This window comes from Stylophora pistillata, chromosome 1 (genome assembly GCF_964205215.1).
Source record: "Stylophora pistillata chromosome 1, jaStyPist1.2, whole genome shotgun sequence".
NCBI classification, from domain to species: domain Eukaryota; kingdom Metazoa; phylum Cnidaria; class Anthozoa; order Scleractinia; family Pocilloporidae; genus Stylophora; species Stylophora pistillata.
The window spans coordinates 9,069,462-9,088,543 of record NC_142519.1 but is presented as its reverse complement, the minus strand read 5'-3'; the positions used below and the strand labels follow the sequence as shown (position 1 = coordinate 9,088,543).

The window sequence follows — 19,082 nt, the reverse complement described above, 5'->3', positions numbered from 1 at the left end:
TCTCGTAAGTAAACGATGGTGAAGCGCTTTCCGAGCTACCCGATTCTTCTCCCACTGCTTTCACGCTTATAATACAGGAAACGAGCAAAAGGAGGAAGGTGTGGCTGTTTTGACTAGCCATTTGACGAGGTTCAATCTGCTCCTTGTTCGACAATTTACATATCAAAACAAAGGAAATTTGTTCCTCTCTTTGATTTTGGCGGTATATTTTCAATTTGCGCTTGCGTAAGAGAGAAATCGCCCAAGACTCCTTGCTCGGTCTTGTTTTGACCACGAACGCCTTCTTAATTTTGACGGACCCGCTCGGGAAAAGGTGAAAATGACGAGGGAAAAACTTTGCTTTGTAGTACGAAAACACACAAAATGGAAAGCCATGATATTATAGTTCAATATTTCGGTGGTACATTGTTAACTTTTTATACAGAGAGTCGGCAAGATGATATAACATCCAAAAATCACACTCGATTTGAGTGGGCCGATGAAGTGGGCGTGGTCACGAAATTCAGTTAGAGACTAATTGTACCCCGTGAGTTTGATATGTTTAGCGTATTCAGCGTGTTTGCACTCACTGCAAGCAATGTAATTTGCCCCTTAATGTTTCCTATTAAACATACATACATACATATACTTTATTTAATCTCGAATTTGGAGTAGCTAAAGGATAAGCTAGTATCTTCGAGTTACAAGTATAATTCTAAATACTACTAAAGTGTAAAATGTAAAATTGTAACATTCTAAAATTTAACTATGAGAAAGAGTCATACTGTAGAATCTTGCGCTTGAAATCAGAAAAGTCAGACGTTCTAACTTAAGAGAGTCCGGAAGAGAGTTCTATAGTTTTGAAGCCATATATGAAAAGGAGTGAAGACCATAAGTAGTAGCTTTTGTAGACGGTAGAGACAAAATATAATTTCCGCGTAGATTATTGGATACAGACCGGAAACTAAAGATATTCCTTAGATAGCCTGGATAGCAGTTAAAAAACAAGCTCTTGTACAATATAATTAAGAAAGTCTGAAGGCGTCTTTCATACAGAGATTTGGAGTTAACTTTGCTAAGTAGAAAGTCATAGGGAGAATTATAATCCTGCAAGATAACTCTAAGAATTCGCTTGTTTAAAGTATCTATCTTCTCAATACTACGCGCACCACAAAAGTGCCATACAGACGAACAATAGTTAAAATGTGGCATAATAAAGGCTTATACAATCTTAGTAGAGTATCTTTAGAGATAAGTTTACGAAATCTTAGCATTACATTGAACTGGCCATTTATCTTCTCACAAATAGTTGATATATAATTATCAAAACGCAACCTATTGTCAATATTTTTTTCCAAATATATCCAAAGAATCTTTTAATGGACAAGAGAAGTGGCCCGTTTTTCCCAAGACTATAGCCTGGTGTTTTGTCTCATTTACAATCATTCCATTGCTGCGATACCACTTATTTGCAACTCTCACTTCCCGACAAAAACAGTTCTCTAGAGCTTCTGGGTCGACATCAGAAGAGTATAACTGATGATCGTCCGCATATGCTTGAAATTTACCTTGCGTAACCGAGTAAAACAAGTCGTTGATGAATATATTAAAAAACACAGGCCCCAAAACACTTCCTTGCGGAACTCCTCTTTTAACGTCTTTCCAACTGGAAAGGGTCCCCAATCTTGACTCTCTGCAGTCTCCCCGAAAAATAATCCTTGAAGAATGCTAAACTTCTCTCTCCTGTAATTTCTTCTGTAATTTCCTCTTCTGTAATTTTCTCTTCTGTAATTTCTATTACAGAAATTTGCCAGATTTACAAGTTAGTAGACAATCCATTTCACCTAACAGACGAATGTCGAGTCATGCTTGGAAAGACAAGAATGATTTGTTCGATTTTCACTTCCGTACGTTCTCTAAATCACTCTTAATCTTATGTATTTGAGTCTCAAAAAAATTCAGAGACTTATGCTTATCGTGATCGCCAATTGCAGTAAACAATTGCAGAGGACCCCTAAAAACCGTGGTGGGTATCTATTAAAAGAAACCAGAAATTGTTAACAATGATCCCCAACATCTACGGCCCTATGCTAGTAACTCTATTGAAAAAGGAACCTCCTTACCGCCAATCCAGTCGTGATCGTGGAAATGCGATCCCATCCAGCTGTACATCCCCATAAGCCTATTACTAGGAAGTAAGCCCTCCCCCCCCCCCCCATCCAATAAAAGAAGCTTTCCAAGTTAAAAAGGGGCTTTAAAATAAAGATTTTCAGTACTAGTGCAATTCAGAGTATATTGACACGAATAAGGTGTTCAAGTTCGTTTAACCCTTAAACCCCCAAGAGGACCAGCATCTAATTTCTCCCTACACTGTCACCCTGAAGCAAACATTAAGGCCATGAGAATAGAACAAACGATCACCAACTAAAGAAGCTCTTGATTGTTACAGGAAATTTTCATTGTCAGTACCAAAGGAAATGTATAAAGAAGAGCATAGAGAATATTAGTAATTTATTAATTCCGCTATATTGTTCCCTGGCGCTCTCGTGCTTTTATCATCGGCAAGTGACAAAATATATATCCGGTTGGGTATGTGACGAGACAGGTTATTACCTTCGTCGAGTTAAGTACATGACAACTTATTTACCAATACAACTTTGAAATTTTAAACTCGCTTCCGCTTACAGTTTCAAAATAGTTCTCCCCGGGATTTTGAAATGCATTGAATATTTGTTTTGTTCCGGAGTCTGCGCTAATGAATTTTCTGCATGGGGGGAGAGGGTGCGTGTGGTATGACAAGACCAAAGAACAAAGGTCGATTGAAAAACAGGAAGTTTGCTAATTTGAGAACGAAATGGTTTTTTTTTTTTAGGCGTCTCGGCTGCGGTCGGCACGTGTATACGGGTTACCTCACACATGTTCAGTAGCGCGTGATGTGGTACAAGAAAATCATGCAGACAAAAAATTAGAATTTTTCAATTAACCCTTTACGCTCTAACATCAGGTCTGGCCTCGTTATTGTTAGCGCGGGATCCACCCACTGTAGTTGGCTAAAGCTGTAGTGGTCTCCCTGCCTGAGATAATTAGGCAAAGGTAAATTTAAAAAATGACATGGAGAAGTTGTTGATTCAGCAGTATCAATGAAAGGAGAAATCAGAGACTGGTCACTCTTACGGTTTGAAGGGTTAATACTTTTGAAGAGCCATGGGTTTAGGTGGGCAGGTCTAGATTTTTTTCCTTTTAGTTATACACCAGTGAAAAGAACAAAAGACAAACTGCGTCTGAAACAAGCGAATCGCTTAACGAAGAGAAAATGCCCAAAATGGCGGATCCGGAAAGTAAAGCGGATCTACAACTGCATCATGTTGCTATCTCAAGCGAAATTCCGCTTACCGGCTGCCGCAAGTGTATACGGGTTCCCTCACACACATTCAATAGCGCGTAATATGATGCGAGAAAATCACACAACCAAAAAAAATAGATTATTTTAATACTTTTGGATAGCCATGGAGATCATTGGCGCGTCTGGGATTTTTCCTTTCATTATACTACATTTCTATGAATAATCATTGGTCGTCGCTTTGACCTCCGCCTTCCCAACATACCCCAATAAAAAGTACTAAAGCCAGACTGCGTCTGAAACAAGCGAATCGCTTAACGAAGGGGAACTGTACAAAATGGCTGAATCGCAAAGTAAAGCGGATTTACAACTGCATCATGTAGCTATCTCAAGCGAAACGCCGCTTACTGGGTCTGAGGAACGGGAAGATGACAGTCGTGCGGGAGAAGGACAGGATTCAGGAAGCAGGGAGGTTTGGTCAAGAAAGCTGGATTTTATATTGTCCTGTATTGGTTATGCTGTAGGGCTTGGCAATGTATGGCGGTTTCCCTACCTTTGTTATAAAAGTGGTGGAGGTATGCTTTTATTTCAATCCGTTGTGATTGACAAAGTTTTTATTCTTTAATATGGTGAAGGACAGGTCATGTAAACAAACTAGTTGATTGCTTAGAAAGCAGCCATATAAATACATATAATAATGCTAAGAAGCGGTCTTATAAACAAACTAATGATTGCTAAGAAAGCGGCGCCATCGGCACGCAAATTAGAATTATGACGCAGAAATCACTTCATTCACAGTTTAATACTTGGAAATAAGTAGGTTCAGTGAAAAGATTTTCGTTACAATCATGCATATTTCATCGTTGATTCCGCGTCTCTTTGCCACGTGTTCGACGTTGTACTTTATCGCGGCAGCGATAGTGCGCACACCACAACTCATCAGGGGTGACAAATATTGCCACCGGAAAACAATGTTCACCGTTCACTATTCACGCATGAACCAAGCCTGTGTGGTTGGCCTCCAAAATGGGTAGAAGAGGGTAAAGCGAATTCGAGCGCGAAAGTGCTCAGGGAGAAGGGGAGTGCTTGCGATTGAATCCCACTCTTTTCTTAGTTGTATGCCGGCCGCAAGGGCGATTTATCAAACTTTTTCTCGCCCAAACATAACCTTTTAAGAAAAAAAAACATTCCAGAGAAAAGGAGTTGTTTATAGCGTATTCAGCGTGTTTGCGCTCAATGCAAGCAATGTACTTTGACCCTAAATGTTTTCCTAGCCCGGAAACTTGCCAGATTTTACAAGTTGGTAGACAATCACTTTAACCTAACAGACGGACGTCGAGTTAGGCTTGGAAACCCGAGAATGATTTGTTCGATTTTCACTTCCACACGTTCCCTTAATCATTCTTAATCGGATTTATTTGAGCCGCAAAGATATGCGAAACTTATGCCTATCGTGATCGCCTAATGCAGTAAACAAGTGCAGAGGATCCCTAGAAACAATGGCGGGTATCTATTAAAAAGAACCGGAAATTGTTTACAATTATTCTCAGCATTTGCGGAATGTTTTCCGAACTGTTCAGCCTAGCTGGATTCTGCCTCAGTGTTTTGTTCCGATTACCAGAATACGAAGTGCTGCTATGTGAGTTAAACATATATCTTAACTTGCCTCTTAATGGAATATTCACAACAGTACAGTATAACAAAAGTGTGACGTTTCCGTGACTGCCATGCCACACGGAAGTGTGAAAGCGCGTTCAGTTAATATTAGTGAACAGAATATCAGTGATAGAAGTGTCAAGTTTCAAAATATTTTTAGATAGCGAAGCTGTTGTTATGGCTGGCCAGGTCACGCTAGTTGCCTCCCACATGTGGTAAAGGTGGCGCACTGCCAAACGCCGACGTTTACCTCAAGATAACTTTCTTTCAGATGTTTCGTGCGCTCTTCTCAGCTAAGATTGATATCTTTCCTACGAGAGCCGGTTGAGTAACAACCAGCCGGCTTTGGATTAAATATTCTTTAAGGGAGGGGAATAAGAGATTTTTAGGGTATTGAGCTATGAGAATGCATTAGGAGCCCTCTCCCAATGGAAGCAATATTCCGCTACCCTCCTCCCCCCTTAGAAACTCGGTCTCCCCGGCCCATCAGTGAAAATTGATGGCTGACAAATACACTCAGGATCATAAACAAAAAATACATGTGCCTGACATGTGCTGACTTGATAATTATTCTAATAGAGGGATGTATATCAAGAAACAGTAACCAGTTTTTCTTTTTTAATATTATCACCTGAACTGTACTACATCTATAAAATGACGATTATTTCGGACTTTTGTTTTGGTTTTTCATAATTTTTTTGCGAGGAGTTCAACAACAGGGCGAATTCGTGTGGACGCCGTAGCGAAATCATGAATGATGCCTTTTTTCTTCTTAGAAAATGCGTCTAGATAACATCTTCACGGTATCTTGGACGAATGACAATGAAAAGTGATTCAATTGTGAGATTTGTGTCAAAAGATCATATTGTTTAAAATAGCAATTCACGCTTGTTCGCGCCCTTTTTTCCGATTTCCCACGCAAGTTGAAGAAAGCGACCGGATAAACCTGTACAACTCTGTTGATCAAGTAGAATAAAACGTTTTTTTTTTTTGTCATGATAACACCTTCCTGCTCGACTTCACTGCTGTTTTATGGCGTCGTTACGGAAAGGAGCCAATGTCAACAGTCTTAGAGGGGTAAACCGGTTTAGCTGAAATTAAATAGCATATCATGATCTGGAAGTTTCCTGTTTTGAACGGCAAGCTACGTCATTTGTTCATGAGAGAATGGGTATTTTCTTTCGTTTGCGATTGTAACAGATCTCTCCGTTTTGGAGTTACTCTTCGTAATAAATATTCACATTTCTCTGCTTTGCGCACATATAAGTTAGAAATTTAGAAGTTGTCTAACGCAGCAACCCTTGTTTGCGAATGTTGTCAAAACATTCAGAATTGCTCTTTCGAGAGATTGTAAAATCTGCATAGAACGACACAGAAATTCTGAAAATATTCCAATTCTGATCAAAAGTCGCGAATTCCGTAAGCAATGACAACAAACAGGCCTTTCATAGCGCGAGTTGCAGTTGAATAACGAAAACCGGCAAATTTTGGAATGATATGAACGGAATGTGATTAATAATGGTTTACTATGCAATCCTTTGTCTCGTGGTCAGAATAATTATGAACCAAAACTCAGTGATCCGCCATATCGAGCACGCGGAGTAGTCGCCTAGTAGGAGCAGTTCTATAAGCAGCGAGTTTCAGCGTTGAACAGCACGCCATGGCGAACAAAGGAGTCGAATTATATCCAGTTGGGTATGACAGCCGCGCTGGTTTGGCAGATTCCGAGATCAGGCAAAGTAAGGCAAGTTTCGGTGGTAATGGCGAGCCAGAAGTTGAATTCGAAGAAGAACGAGAGACTTGGGGTAGAAAGCTCGATTTTTTGTTATCGTGCATCGGATACGCCGTCGGTCTGGGAAACGTTTGGCGTTTTCCTTATCTTTGCTACAACAACGGTGGAGGTAAATGACTTTTTGTGTCGAGTTGTACTACGTACTACGCTATTTACAAGTTCAAACAAGTTGTGCATAATTAGAAGCCGAAGCACTTTGAACCTTTGTGTTAACTTTTTATGGCTAGTACATCGCTAAACACTGAGTTTACAGTCAAAGTATTTCTTTTATTTCAAATCGAATGGTTTCTTAGTAATCGGAAGTGTTCCAATATGCCTTTCTGAAGTCGCTGGTACACAGCGCAGACCTTTGAAGCGCGGGAACTTTGCGTGACCCAGTCGACGGTAGATGAGAGCGAGTAAATTATCAGTTGAGGAAACCGTCGTATAGATCACCAGCTGAAAAAGGGGTTGACCTCCCAGAGCTTTGTCACTTGCTAACCGTTCAGAAAATTCGATCTTTTCGTATAAAACCAAATTGGAATTCTGATTTAGGAAACCCAAGGTTTAAGTGAACTGTCAGGAAAACCCAAGCACGGGTGAATGACCCTAATTTGAATAATTATTCAAACTCGCATCTTTTCGTCTTAATCGGCTGTTCAAAGTCCTGTATAATTAGATATTGATCGACTAGTTCCTTCTTAAACGGAAACATTGAAACCTTTTTTTTTATTATTGTTATGAAATCAGACATGCTGATACAAAATCTATAAAGTAACCCGCGATCATAAAATTCTTTAGGTCGTTTCAACTGTGTATTGGCGCCACCCCTATATTGAACGCGAACTTACATCTGTTGCTCGGGTGCACAACGTTAAGGAAGGTTGAATATCGAGTTTCATAGAAAGACTTCACCCTTATTTACCCACATTTAGGTACTATGCTACTTACAAATATCGTTGTCCCTACAACTGCACAACCGGCATAAGATTCATAACATCATGTATTGGCATATTTGAGTAATCGACTGCTTAATGATAGAACTTATCTGAACGCTTCAAGTCTTAACTTGAAATATTTCCTGTTATCTAGCGTAAGGTGGTAAGGAAATCTCTTTTAATTTTATTTCATTTACCAAAGAGGAGTCCCAATGGTATCGCGTTATGCAATCGCTCGTCGGACCGAAATTATTCAACAAAGCTCCTTTGTTCTTGATCAAGGCCCCTCACAGACACTTTAATCTTTTTGTCCCTAAACATATTTCCCACGCAAAAAACCAGCGCTCAAATTCATTTCCCTCAAAAGAAACAGGGTCAGAGGCACGAGGAAAATCCTGCTATCGCACGCCACACTAGACGAGCGGACGGATATGTTTTTCCCGATGAAATTTTATCCAGACATAGCTTGCACATCATGACAGTTAAATGGTTAAAAAAAAACATGATGTCTGTTTTGCCAAAATTCGAAGGCCTCCGAGGCAGGAAATCGGGTTCTTTGAAGATGGCGAAAATTTGCGCTACTTGTTGACAGATTTTTAGACCCGAGTCATGGTCAACTTTCCTAGGAGAATTCAAAATCCAAAGCCTTAAGGGAATCCTCTCAGGTGACTCAGGCTCCGTCGTTATTGGACGCTCAAGAATATCAATGACATAGTTCTAGTCATTCTAGGCAGTTGCGAATGGTGGAACGTTGGTTATACTTCAGTTTTCTCTCCTGAATTTCTGCGATTCAATTTTTTTTGCGGAGTTTTATCAATTGTTAGTATTTTTTTAAATTGGTTTTAACTGATAAAAATTTGAGGGGCCAAAATCTACCTGTTTTAAAAGAAAATGGTATTGATATCTACAACTTTTATCTTGATAAGTGTTTCTTTTTCGGCCTTTCTAGCTTCCTTCCTGATCCCTTACGGGATTTTCCTGGTATTCTGCGGAATTCCTATTTTCTACTTGGAGGTCGCCCTTGGTCAGTTTACCCAACAAGGCGTAGTCGGTGCCTGGGCAGCGTACGTTCCCTTCTTAGGAGGTAAGAGTTGTACAGCTTGTTTTTCTTGAGCAATTACAGCCTGATCATGAGGGTGTCTCGTAAATGGATGATTACATATGGAAATTTCACCAAGAGAATTATCAATAGTTACGCCTTCCTAATGAAGACTTGATCAACTCGTGTTCGTCCCAGAACATGAAGCTTTGGCTGCGAGCGTTATGGAGGGAGTGCTTGATGTCTTGGTTCAAAGAAGTTACACAATACACCTTACTTTTGTTTCATCCTCATAATTTTACTTCGTCATGTGCAATCATCCTAACTTTGTACAGCCTCTGTCAGGCTCACGGTTTATGGACGACCGCAACCACCATTTTTCGTTCGGTCGCTCTGTCGCTCGCCTGCTCTGAAGGAGAGCCAGGAATAGGCTAAGTTTGGTGAATCCCTAACCATCCGTGTACATAAAATAACACAACACGGTTCGGAAATTGTGATCATCCTTCTGTGTGAGGGCTAACTTTGCCGCGTCCCAAAAAAACGACATCAACTATCATGACATATCTCCTTTAACATATGCGTGATTTTTTTTTTACAGGTATTGGCCTTGGCATGGTGATCATCACCTTCCTGTGCAGTGTGTATTACAATGTTATTTTAGCGTGGACATTTTACTACCTGTTTGCATCATTCCAAAAGCAACTACCGTGGGAAAATTGTGGAAACAACTGGAACACTCCTTCATGTCAGTAAGTGAAATGTGGACTTTTGCTGCATGCACGTAGACTCGAATCTCTACACCGTAAGGACCAAGTCTATGATGTTACATTATAAATAGACAAATGATATCTATCCGATCAATCTACCGAACAGAGAAGCGATGTGTGAGCCTACTTACGTCAGGTTTAGTTTCTCCCCATCCTATATTCTCTCCCTATATCAGAAAAGTAAAAATGTAGGCGAGATCAAAGAAGGGGCGGAGAAATCCCTTTTTGCATTTATGTCCCCGTCAACCCATTTTATTCCTTTGATTTCTAGGAGTTCCAACGAATTTTACGGAATGATTGTCACAATAACAATATAGTCGTAGTTATATGCATAAAATTATTAATTCCAACACTTAATATCTTATTAAGGACAAACCGCTCAGCCACTTGTGGGAAAGAAGAATGTGGATGGGTCTCCCCAGAAGAAGAATATTTCAAGTAAGTATCCATCTGCTGAACCAGTTTGAACCAGTGACGAAGCTTCCAAGTTTGTCGTATGTTCAGTCACCAAGCATCGGGTAGTTTTCTTACTTAACACTCATCCAAATGTGGTTCAAAATGACTCTGGTCGGAGTGCAAGGCAACTTTACAGCCAGGTGCCAGATGCAAGGTAGTCTTAACCCTTAAACATCCTCACATCTATATTTATATTCGCCATACTGTTCTCTATGCATTTCTTGACGTGCTTACAAGGAGAACTTGTGTAAAAAGCAAGAGTTTCGGCCTTAGTTGGTGATCATTTCCTTTTTTCTTGAGACATTCATGTGTGATTCAGGAGGGATGTTGTTAGGAGAAATTAGATGCTGGTCACTCTTAAAGATACAGAGTTAATGGCCGTACAATTGACAAACGAAATAAGAGTGTTCTCTAATACATAGCTTGCGATATTTGTCTTTGGCATATGGTAAAAATGTCTCAGGGTTCGTTGAAAACTGATTTAAAGGATAGACAACTTGTTAAATTTGTCGATCCGGGTTGAAGGCGAAATTTTCATACAGGAGCAACCTCACACTAAAGGTGAATGAATAAAGGCTGATAGTTTCGAAAGAAACTGTTTGGAGCTGCGTCGGTGGGGGTAACGAAATAATTTGGATATATCAACAAAGTTGACATGGTAAATTGGCCACCGTAACGATTACAAAAGCTGACGTTTCGAGCGTTAGCCCTTCGTCGGAGCGTTAGCCCTTCGCTCCGACGAAGGGCTAACGCTCGAAACGTCAGCTTTTGTAATCGTTACGGTGGCCAATTTACCATTTAAACTTTGTTGATATATCCAAATTATCTCACTAAAGGTATTTGCTATGGTATTATACACTAAGGTATATTTTAATATTTTCTGTAAACTGCGAATTTGTGTCTACTTCTCTTTAAGCATAAAAGTCCTTCAAATAAGTGAAGGTATCCATGCTGCCGGCGAAGTGAGGTTTGAACTCGCCATGTGTCTTCTACTGGGCTGGATTGTTGTCTACTTCTGTGTTTGGAAGGGAATAAAGTCTGCTGGAAAGGTGCCTGTTTGAATCTTATAATTCTGTTGAAAAAGTGGCTTTGTCGTAGAGCGTTCTTTCCTATCATAAAAAGCTAAGGAGTGTTGCCGAATCAAATTGCTACACCTCATTCTAAGCGGAGGGAAAATCTTCTAAGGGCCAGTGAAGATTCAAAATACATTACAAGACAAATGGGAAAACGAATAGCACTTTGAAAAAGCTCTGCTTGGTTAGATAGAAGGCCCACATTTCTAAACTAATCAAGAGAGAAGCAAACCCGAATTAGTTGCAGTTTATCCACCAATTAGAGCTTAAGCACCTCTCTATTTCCTTTTCTCCAGGTTGTTTATTTCACAGCCACGTTTCCATATGTGGTTTTGTTTATTCTGCTCATTCGCGGGGCCACCTTAGAAGGCGCAGGCAAAGGGGTTGAATTCTATCTGAAACCCAACATGACAAGACTGAGCGATCCGCAGGTAATACGACTAATAACTTTTCGTGAATGTGAAACCTTGTTCAATGTCCGCTTAAAACGTAGTCTGTCCAGTACGATATAAATTTCCACAATGATATATCAATTCTAAGCTTTTTGGTCAGTTACAGGGTTAGCCATGCGCATACACGCTAGGGAAGATTTCTAAAATGAAATTTGATTGCTAGTATTGTTGAAGACAACGTGGGTGCCTTTTGCTTATTTAATTTTGTAGTTCAAAATCAATTCAATATTCCATACTGACAAATCTGGCCCAACATATTACGCCAAAGAACTGAAAAAATTCTCATCTTTCCTAAAATATAATAGATGAAACCTAAAAAACAGAATCACTTGAAGCGTCCGTCTAATTAATATTTTGGGTTAAGAAAGGAGGTAGTTTTTGTGTTGCCTGTCGTCGAAAACAGGTTGATTTTAAGAGACCAAATAGGTACTTGAGCTGGTAATGGTGGTCTTCAGGTTTTTTATATTTTAACCAGATACCTGTTCTTAAGATATCTGTTTGTGCTACATTTTGCTGATAAATTTTATGATCCTTGTCATAGGTGTGGGTGTCGGCCGCTGGTCAGATCTTCTTCTCTTTAAGTGTCGGATTTGGCGGACTGATTACATATGGCAGCTACAACAAATTCAAGAACAACTGTGAGAAGTAAGTGAGCTACGTGCACGTGCCCCAAGGAGGCATTACTTCAATATTAGCCTACTTTTGAATCGTCGTTCAATCTTCAGTGCTCAAAACATTGTTCGCCAAACAAGAAAATCTAGCGAGATTTTGATACTTCACTCTGCCTGCACCCACCCACCCCCCCCCCCCCCCGTTTTCTGTGGCACACGCAATTGGCATTAGGATTTCTTCTCTCTTTCTTGAAGACAAAATCGTCTGCAATAAAATCCTCGCCTGCATGGGTTTGATGATAGATTAATTATTCAAAGTGGGGAATATCGTTAACCCTTTCACTGACAAGTTCTCTTCAGTAATTCTCCTTATACAGTCTGCTAGAAATCGCTTATATTTTTGGCTCTGAGAATTTAGTATCGAATCAAATAATAATCCCGTAATTGACATATTTCCATATTCTCATCACTTGTCTGCTTGATATTATATCGATATTGTAAGGAGAAACTATGTCTTGGTCACTGCTGTCAGCACATAGGTGAATCCAAGTGACTATTGTTTAGTCGACTAAACCATGTAAATCGCTAAAAATAAATATACATTATAACATTTGAAATATTTTCTTATTCCATAGAGACACACTTATCGTGTCCCTTATCAACTGTGGTACAAGTCTTTTTGCTGGCTTTGTCATATTCACTATGATGGGTTACATGGCCAGTGTCCTCCAAACAGATGTGGGTAACGTCGTAAAAGGAGGTAGGTATATTCAAAATTGGACAAAAAACGATTGAAGAGAGATTCTTTGCGCCATTTCCTCGTAGTTAATTGATATTTTTGTTATCATAACGGTCAATGAACCCGTGAACTCTTAGCGGCCAAAGGTCGCAGCGACTGAAATTCGCATCTTGCTGAGAGGAGCTTGACTACCAGGGAATTGGAACAGTTGCCTAAAGGAATAATTTGGGCTGAAAATTGATAACTCAAATATTAACGCGGTAACGTAAACCGTTAAAACAGTGGTAACGTTGTGACGCGTTAAACAAATGGAGCTGAAGTTGAGCCGTGACTGTCTGAAAAGTTGAAAATTAGAAATCAGACGAAATGTAGGAATGCTTAATTTCAAAATGAAAGATTACTCAACTTTATTTTTCCTCCTGTTCGTCCATTTTTGTGCTATGCAGGGCCTGGTTTGGCATTTATCGCCTACCCTGAAGGAATCAAACAGATGCCTGCATCACCTTTCTGGGCGTTCATTTTCTTCTTTATGTTGTTCAACCTTGGACTAGACAGTCAGGTATGTGTTTCTCGTCAAGTTTGCTGATCTAGGTTTGCATTGTGTAACTATTTCTTGTAGTATGTAGTCAGTATTGCGGCTTTTGCTTTGATAATTTGTATCTACTAGTAAATTAAACTTACTGGTTATTTCACAATAACTAGCTCGTTTCTTAAACTAGCCATACGCCTCACATCTTTTCTCGATCCGTAGTGTAATTAGAGTTAGATTTTCAATGATAAAGTTTTCTAACGTCTCATTGTTTCGACTGCAACACAGTTTGTCGGTGTGGAAACGGTCACAACAGTGCTGGCAGACTGGAAACCAGGCTTCCGTCGTTACAAATCTGTCATCACACTTGGTTTCTGTATCGTGTGCTACTTACTCGGACTTGCTCACGTGACTGAGGTAAGCGACCTAATGCATCTTTCAAACCGGTAACTATTACGATTTTGATCTTGGACCAAATAAAGTGATGGTCGACACATGTGTACAAAATTTTCAATGTGGGCGTGCACTGAGCCGGCCGCCTTCAATGGTGAGCCCGTGGGGGAAACCGTCCCAAAGGCTTGACTACGACTGTTCCTTGAACATTTCAAAGAACTCCAAGGGGCCAGTTACCTGGGGAGTGGGGGTTTGATGATTTTTAAGGCTCGCATGGTGTTATGGGGGAACGGAAGGGGATAAGTCGTCGCTAACACAATATAAAGGGGTGATTATAGAGCATTGACTGCTAATGAGGGGGATATCGTTAGAATACCACAGAGCCTAATAAGGGAAAGATCAATTTTATTATGCTACCAAAGTCCTCCGAACTTCCTCCTCCCCCTTCCTCTTGTCCGGTCTCTAATGCAGGAACAAACGATGTTTCTCACCTCTACATTTGAAACAAAATCGCCTTTACTTCATTTGTTTATTCAATTCGATAGATAGCGAGTGCATCCCATTATTTGAGAATAATTGTCATATTATTGGGGTTTTTTTTAGGGTGGAATGTACGTGTTTCAGTTGTTTGATTATCAGGCTGGAGGGATCTCCCTTGTGTTAATAGCTTTCATGGAGGCCGTTGGGATTGGATGGTTCTATGGTAAGAATCTGATGCTTCTCGGCTTGCTTCACGGTAGCAGCTAAACATACCTTAAAGCTAAGTTTTCACCGCACTTAAAGCCCAACGATTATCTTCTATTAATATACACCACCCAGGGGAATAGTGCTTTTCGCACGCACTGATTGGCTGGTTCGGAAGTGATAAGCAAGTATTTTTCACCTCCGAGCAGCCAAAGAGACAAAACTGTGCGTCAACAACTTGATTTCTGACCAATTTACAGACGGTGTACTTTCACCTCTAGTGTCGGTAAAAGTGGTAGATATTTACCTCGACTCTCCGTAACTTGATAAATATCCACCACTATTCAAATATTCACCAAAGGCTTGGGTGAATAATTGTTAACTGCAATCTATCAACTTTCCTTTGACGAGAAACTGGAGAATCAGCTTTTTAGGCTTTCGTTGCTGTTACTGGCTTACTTACCCGTTCGTTTTCTTTGGGTTTTGTTTAATTCATTCATCCATTCATTTATCTATTTATTTATTTGTAATGTGACGTTTCCTTTTGGTTTTCAGGTATTGAACAATTTTGCACTGATATCGAGAACATGATTGGCCACCGTCCCAACATGTACTTCCGCCTATGCTGGAAGTTCATTTCTCCTCTGATCATCTTCGTAAGCATGTAACATTCATTACTATTTTATCAGAGGAATTGTACATTTTAAGCAGACTGAAGATGTACTTGTGGCCTGTTTGTTTTATCAGGGTTTGCTAGGTCACATCTCCTACACATTGAAAGGATAATAAATATCATATCTTGTTGTTATCACTTATCAGGTGATCTTCGTCTGGTTCTGTGTGGACTGGGCAGGCATATCTTACAATAACGTGAAATATCCCGGATGGGCCGAGTTCTGTGGCTGGATGCTGTGTATATCGGCCGTTATGTGTGTCCCTGGATATGCCTTCTACAGGTGGTGGATACTTCCAGAAGGAACTGCTTACGAGGTAAAAATCATCAAAATTCCCCATACCCCTCCCTATCAAAACGTCAATAAACCGTTTGGGGACTTAGGGGCCGTTTTCAGGTTGTTATTGTTGTTTGTTTTCAACAAAAACAACAACAACAACAGCAATAACAAATACTTTATTTATCGAGGGGAAAATACATTGTTACCGGTAGCCCGGTAGTTAGGACTTAAGGGCCGTTTTCAGGTTGTTATTCTTGTTTGTTTTCGTGACTACTGTGCATTTGCTGTTTATGTTTTCACGATTTTTGACAGCAATTTTTTTGTGTGTGCTGCTGGTGTTGTTCCTCTTGATACCAGGACTACTGGTTTTAAATTTATTGGATTTTTGTCGGCGTATTCAAATGGTAAAAGGTTGTAAAGTCAACGAAATCATCCAAATAATTCCTTTGACAATATGATGCATGAAAAAAAAAAACTGTCACCTCCTTCACAAACTCAGCAACGCAACATCTTTTTCTTTTTTCAGCGTTTCCGTACAATTCTCCAACCTGATCCAGTTATTATGGACAAGATCGCACGAAGGAACAACATCAAACTACAGCAGTAAGTTTGTCTCATTGACATGCAATAAACTAAAATACCTTTCTCAGTGAAATGCTCCTTTTTCTGATAAGAAATGTAATCAGTCTGCAAAAACAACTCATTTTCCAGAAGTAGACCTATCTCAGTCAATAAATAATGGCATCTTTCATTTATCATTCGCGCAGCAACTTAGTAAATATCACAGAGGTAAAGTTGTTTTAGTATACATTAAAACAGTGTGATAATACAGTGCAAAAAGATGACTTAAACTAACTTATGCCTGCAACAATTACAATATTTGCGGGCGAGATTTTTAATCCCTTATTGTCAGGTCCAAATCCCGCGCAAGTTGAGGTGAATACTAAAATTTTATGATGCAACAAAAATTAATGTTCGCGCGCGATTGATCAAAATGCAGTACGCGACCGAATATCCCCCAACTAAAACTGGGGGAAATTCGAGGATATGTAGCCAAAGTGATATTACCCAATTTTTCAAACCTTATGTCCAATAAAGAAAACTCTGCGCTTACATACATACATACTTTATTTATTCCAGAAGAAGGCTATGTATACACTAAGAGGAAATGGAAAACATGCTTCCAGAAAAGGAAGTTAAGAGGTTATCCCTATGTGAAAACTCCCTAAAAAATAAGTCTAAATGAAAATAAAATACTTAGTTATAATTAAATATTTAAATACAATTTAAGCTGAGATTTAAAATGCTGAAGATTATCAGCTTCCACTATGTTTCTTGGTAATTCATTCCATAATTTAACAATCCTAATGAAGAACGAATGTTTATAACAATTAAGTCTTGCTAGTTTGACGTAAAGTTTGTACTGATGATTTGCTCTCGTACATCTAGTTGTGGCAAAATCAAAAAAACTTAGAACTTAGAACTTAGAACTTAGCTTAGAACTTCATTCAAGATGAGAAACGTTGTGTATATGTTACAGAAGAAAGAACAAGTTTGTTCATAAAATTGTATCAGCGAACACTGAAAAGTGAACATCCCACGCCGTAAACAATAAGCTGTTCGTAACATTTTTCCCGCGCGTTGAAAAATATTTGAAAGATACTACACACGGTAGCTTCCTTTTGGCGCGAAAATACACTCGTATATTTGTCTTTGATATTATCTGTTCCCCGAAGCTCACAATTCTCCTCGAGCTTCGCTCTCGGAAAACCGTTTGCATCTTGGAACAGATTATGTTCGCGCATAAATATCCGCACATGTTTTCGCATCAGATTGAAGCTATTGTTTATGTTTTCTGACTTCGAGTAGCCAATCAGAGCACGCTTTCAACGCCTTACAGTGTTTTAGTACATACCAAATCTATATATTAATTTCGCCTTTTTGTTTGTTCCATTGTGCAATTGTTTTCGTTTAGATTTTCTCTTTTGACTAATCATTTCCACCTTTGCTTGGCAGGTATACTTACTACTTGTGATACAAGACGGAGCTTTGAACGTGGAACTTCAGTTTAATCTGAAAATCGAGTTACTATTTTACTGCATAATTAATCACAACCGCTAAATATTGCTAGTTCATGTCCTGTTTTTTTTGTTTTTTTTTTATAAAAATAAAGTACATTTACATTACAATCGGCTTGGAATTTGTGAGGCACAAAATTATGGCCCTTCAAATTACCCAAAAACCGCCAAAGGGTTTACTGTTAGCAGTATTTAGTTCTTCTAGCGCTTTTTTCCCTTATTTCTCTGGAGGAGTACTCTGGATAGATTAGGTATTTTCTTTATAAAATAATTGTTTACCTAGAGCTGTTCCATTAATTAAAAGGTATCGTGGAAAAGGCGGAGAAAAACTGTCTGTTGTATGACATCACGGCCATTAATTGAAAGATCGGAAAATTAAGGATTTTCTCATCGTCGCCAATGTCTTCCCTTGTAAAAGTGGTATAAAACTAACTCCTTGGCCAAAATTTTTTGGGTCTAACGACCACATTTCTCTTCTGACTGGGTGGGGGGAGGGGGGGCGGAGGGGCTAAGGCATTTATCAGTTATTTTGTATCTCTCTTTTGAAAAGCTACCACACAAAAAATTTAAGTTGTGCGAAAAAGAAATCAAACAGAGTCTCACCCTTTCACTTTAATTCCAACAGTAGGGAAATGATTAGTGGTAATTACCAAATGTGCAGTGAGGACAATAATTTCTTCCAAGAAGGTTAATTTAAATGGCATCATTATATAGTCGTATGGCACGCACGCCTTAACGTTTTTTTTCAAAGTTTTTTTTTTGTAGTTTTTAGGTGTCAAAATTTTTGTGGTTCATCTTTTCTGTATGTCGCAAGATTAAGTTCAAAACTTTACATAACCAAGTAAACTGTGTTATCAGTTGATTTTTATGAAATGAATATAACCAAACTAAGGGTGATCTTTTGTGTGTTGAGAACCGTTGTAGTCAGGGGCTGAAAAATGAGCTTAAACTGGGGTATAATCATTTTAACTTTAGGAACAGTTTTTCGCGTTCATTGTGATTTGGGCTTTAGCTAATTTTGCCTAAATTTGACGTCACGTGTTTCATCTGATTTATTAATATATGATTTGTAGAACGTGTTAAAGTTTCACGATTTTTGGATATATGCTTAGTTACTTCATAAGAAGTAGACAGCTTGAGAGAGAAGTGTTTTCTTAGAAAGACCATCTCAGCGAGGGTTCTCGAAATTTAGTAGGACTATAAAAAATCCCATCAGCCACAACTCTAAATTTTGTACAGAGAATTAAACTCCTTGAATTAAAGAGCGAAACTCCACTGTTAGATCCTAGATTGGGTTTATTTCGCGCTTTGAATTAAAGTGATGTTATCGATGGATACATTTTTCAAACTGCCCGAACTCGACAACGAGAAAGTCAGAGGTAACTTATTTGCCATGTGGCCATTCAAAACCCAATTTTCGTTGACCTCAGTAAAACATAGGCTCATTTTAGATATTAGAATAATCAAGTATACAGTTTTCTACAGCAGGCTCGGTATTATTCTCAGCTGTAGTTAATGTAAGTTGAAGGTAAATAAAAATGGGATTACATGGATTTCATTTCCTTGTACTGGGTAATGGTAACACTAGTGACAAAAGGCAATGGTTCCCAGGCTCGCAGCGGAC

General features: G+C 39.1%; 1 protein-coding gene across 2 annotated transcripts; it reads left to right on the top strand.

Annotated features, from left to right (window-relative positions):
• The first annotated feature begins 3,619 nt into the window (after window positions 1-3,619).
• On the top strand, window positions 3,620-19,011 carry LOC111326724 (sodium- and chloride-dependent glycine transporter 2). Of its 2 annotated transcripts, none has more exons than XM_022930792.2 (15): window positions 3,620-3,894; window positions 8,634-8,768; window positions 9,322-9,472; window positions 9,860-9,928; window positions 10,863-10,995; window positions 11,316-11,450; window positions 12,013-12,116; window positions 12,718-12,842; window positions 13,268-13,380; window positions 13,639-13,767; window positions 14,347-14,446; window positions 14,983-15,083; window positions 15,247-15,417; window positions 15,907-15,983; window positions 17,397-19,011. In XM_022930792.2, the coding sequence occupies exons 1-15, from the start codon at window positions 3,657-3,659 to the stop codon at window positions 17,413-17,415; spliced, it is 1,800 nt and encodes a 599-aa protein (XP_022786527.2). In that variant the 5' UTR covers window positions 3,620-3,656; the 3' UTR covers window positions 17,416-19,011. The 2 variants fall into 2 exon arrangements, with proteins under 2 accessions (XP_022786527.2, XP_022786526.2); XM_022930791.2 differs by lacking the exon at window positions 3,620-3,894 and adding an exon at window positions 6,523-6,876.
• The last annotated feature ends 71 nt before the right edge of the window (window positions 19,012-19,082 follow it).

What these genes read in the sequence shown, in the direction of transcription:
- LOC111326724 (XM_022930791.2), top strand. Translation starts at nt 6,636, where the DNA reads ATGGCGAACAAAGGAGTCGAATTATATCCAGTTGGGTATGACAGCCGC. An exon ending in GAATAAAGTCTGCTGGAAAG is followed by an intron (nt 10,996 to 11,315) that starts GTGCCTGTTTGA and finishes CCTTTTCTCCAG; the next exon opens with GTTGTTTATTTCACAGCCAC. An exon ending in CAAGACTGAGCGATCCGCAG is followed by an intron (nt 11,451 to 12,012) that starts GTAATACGACTA and finishes TCCTTGTCATAG; the next exon opens with GTGTGGGTGTCGGCCGCTGG.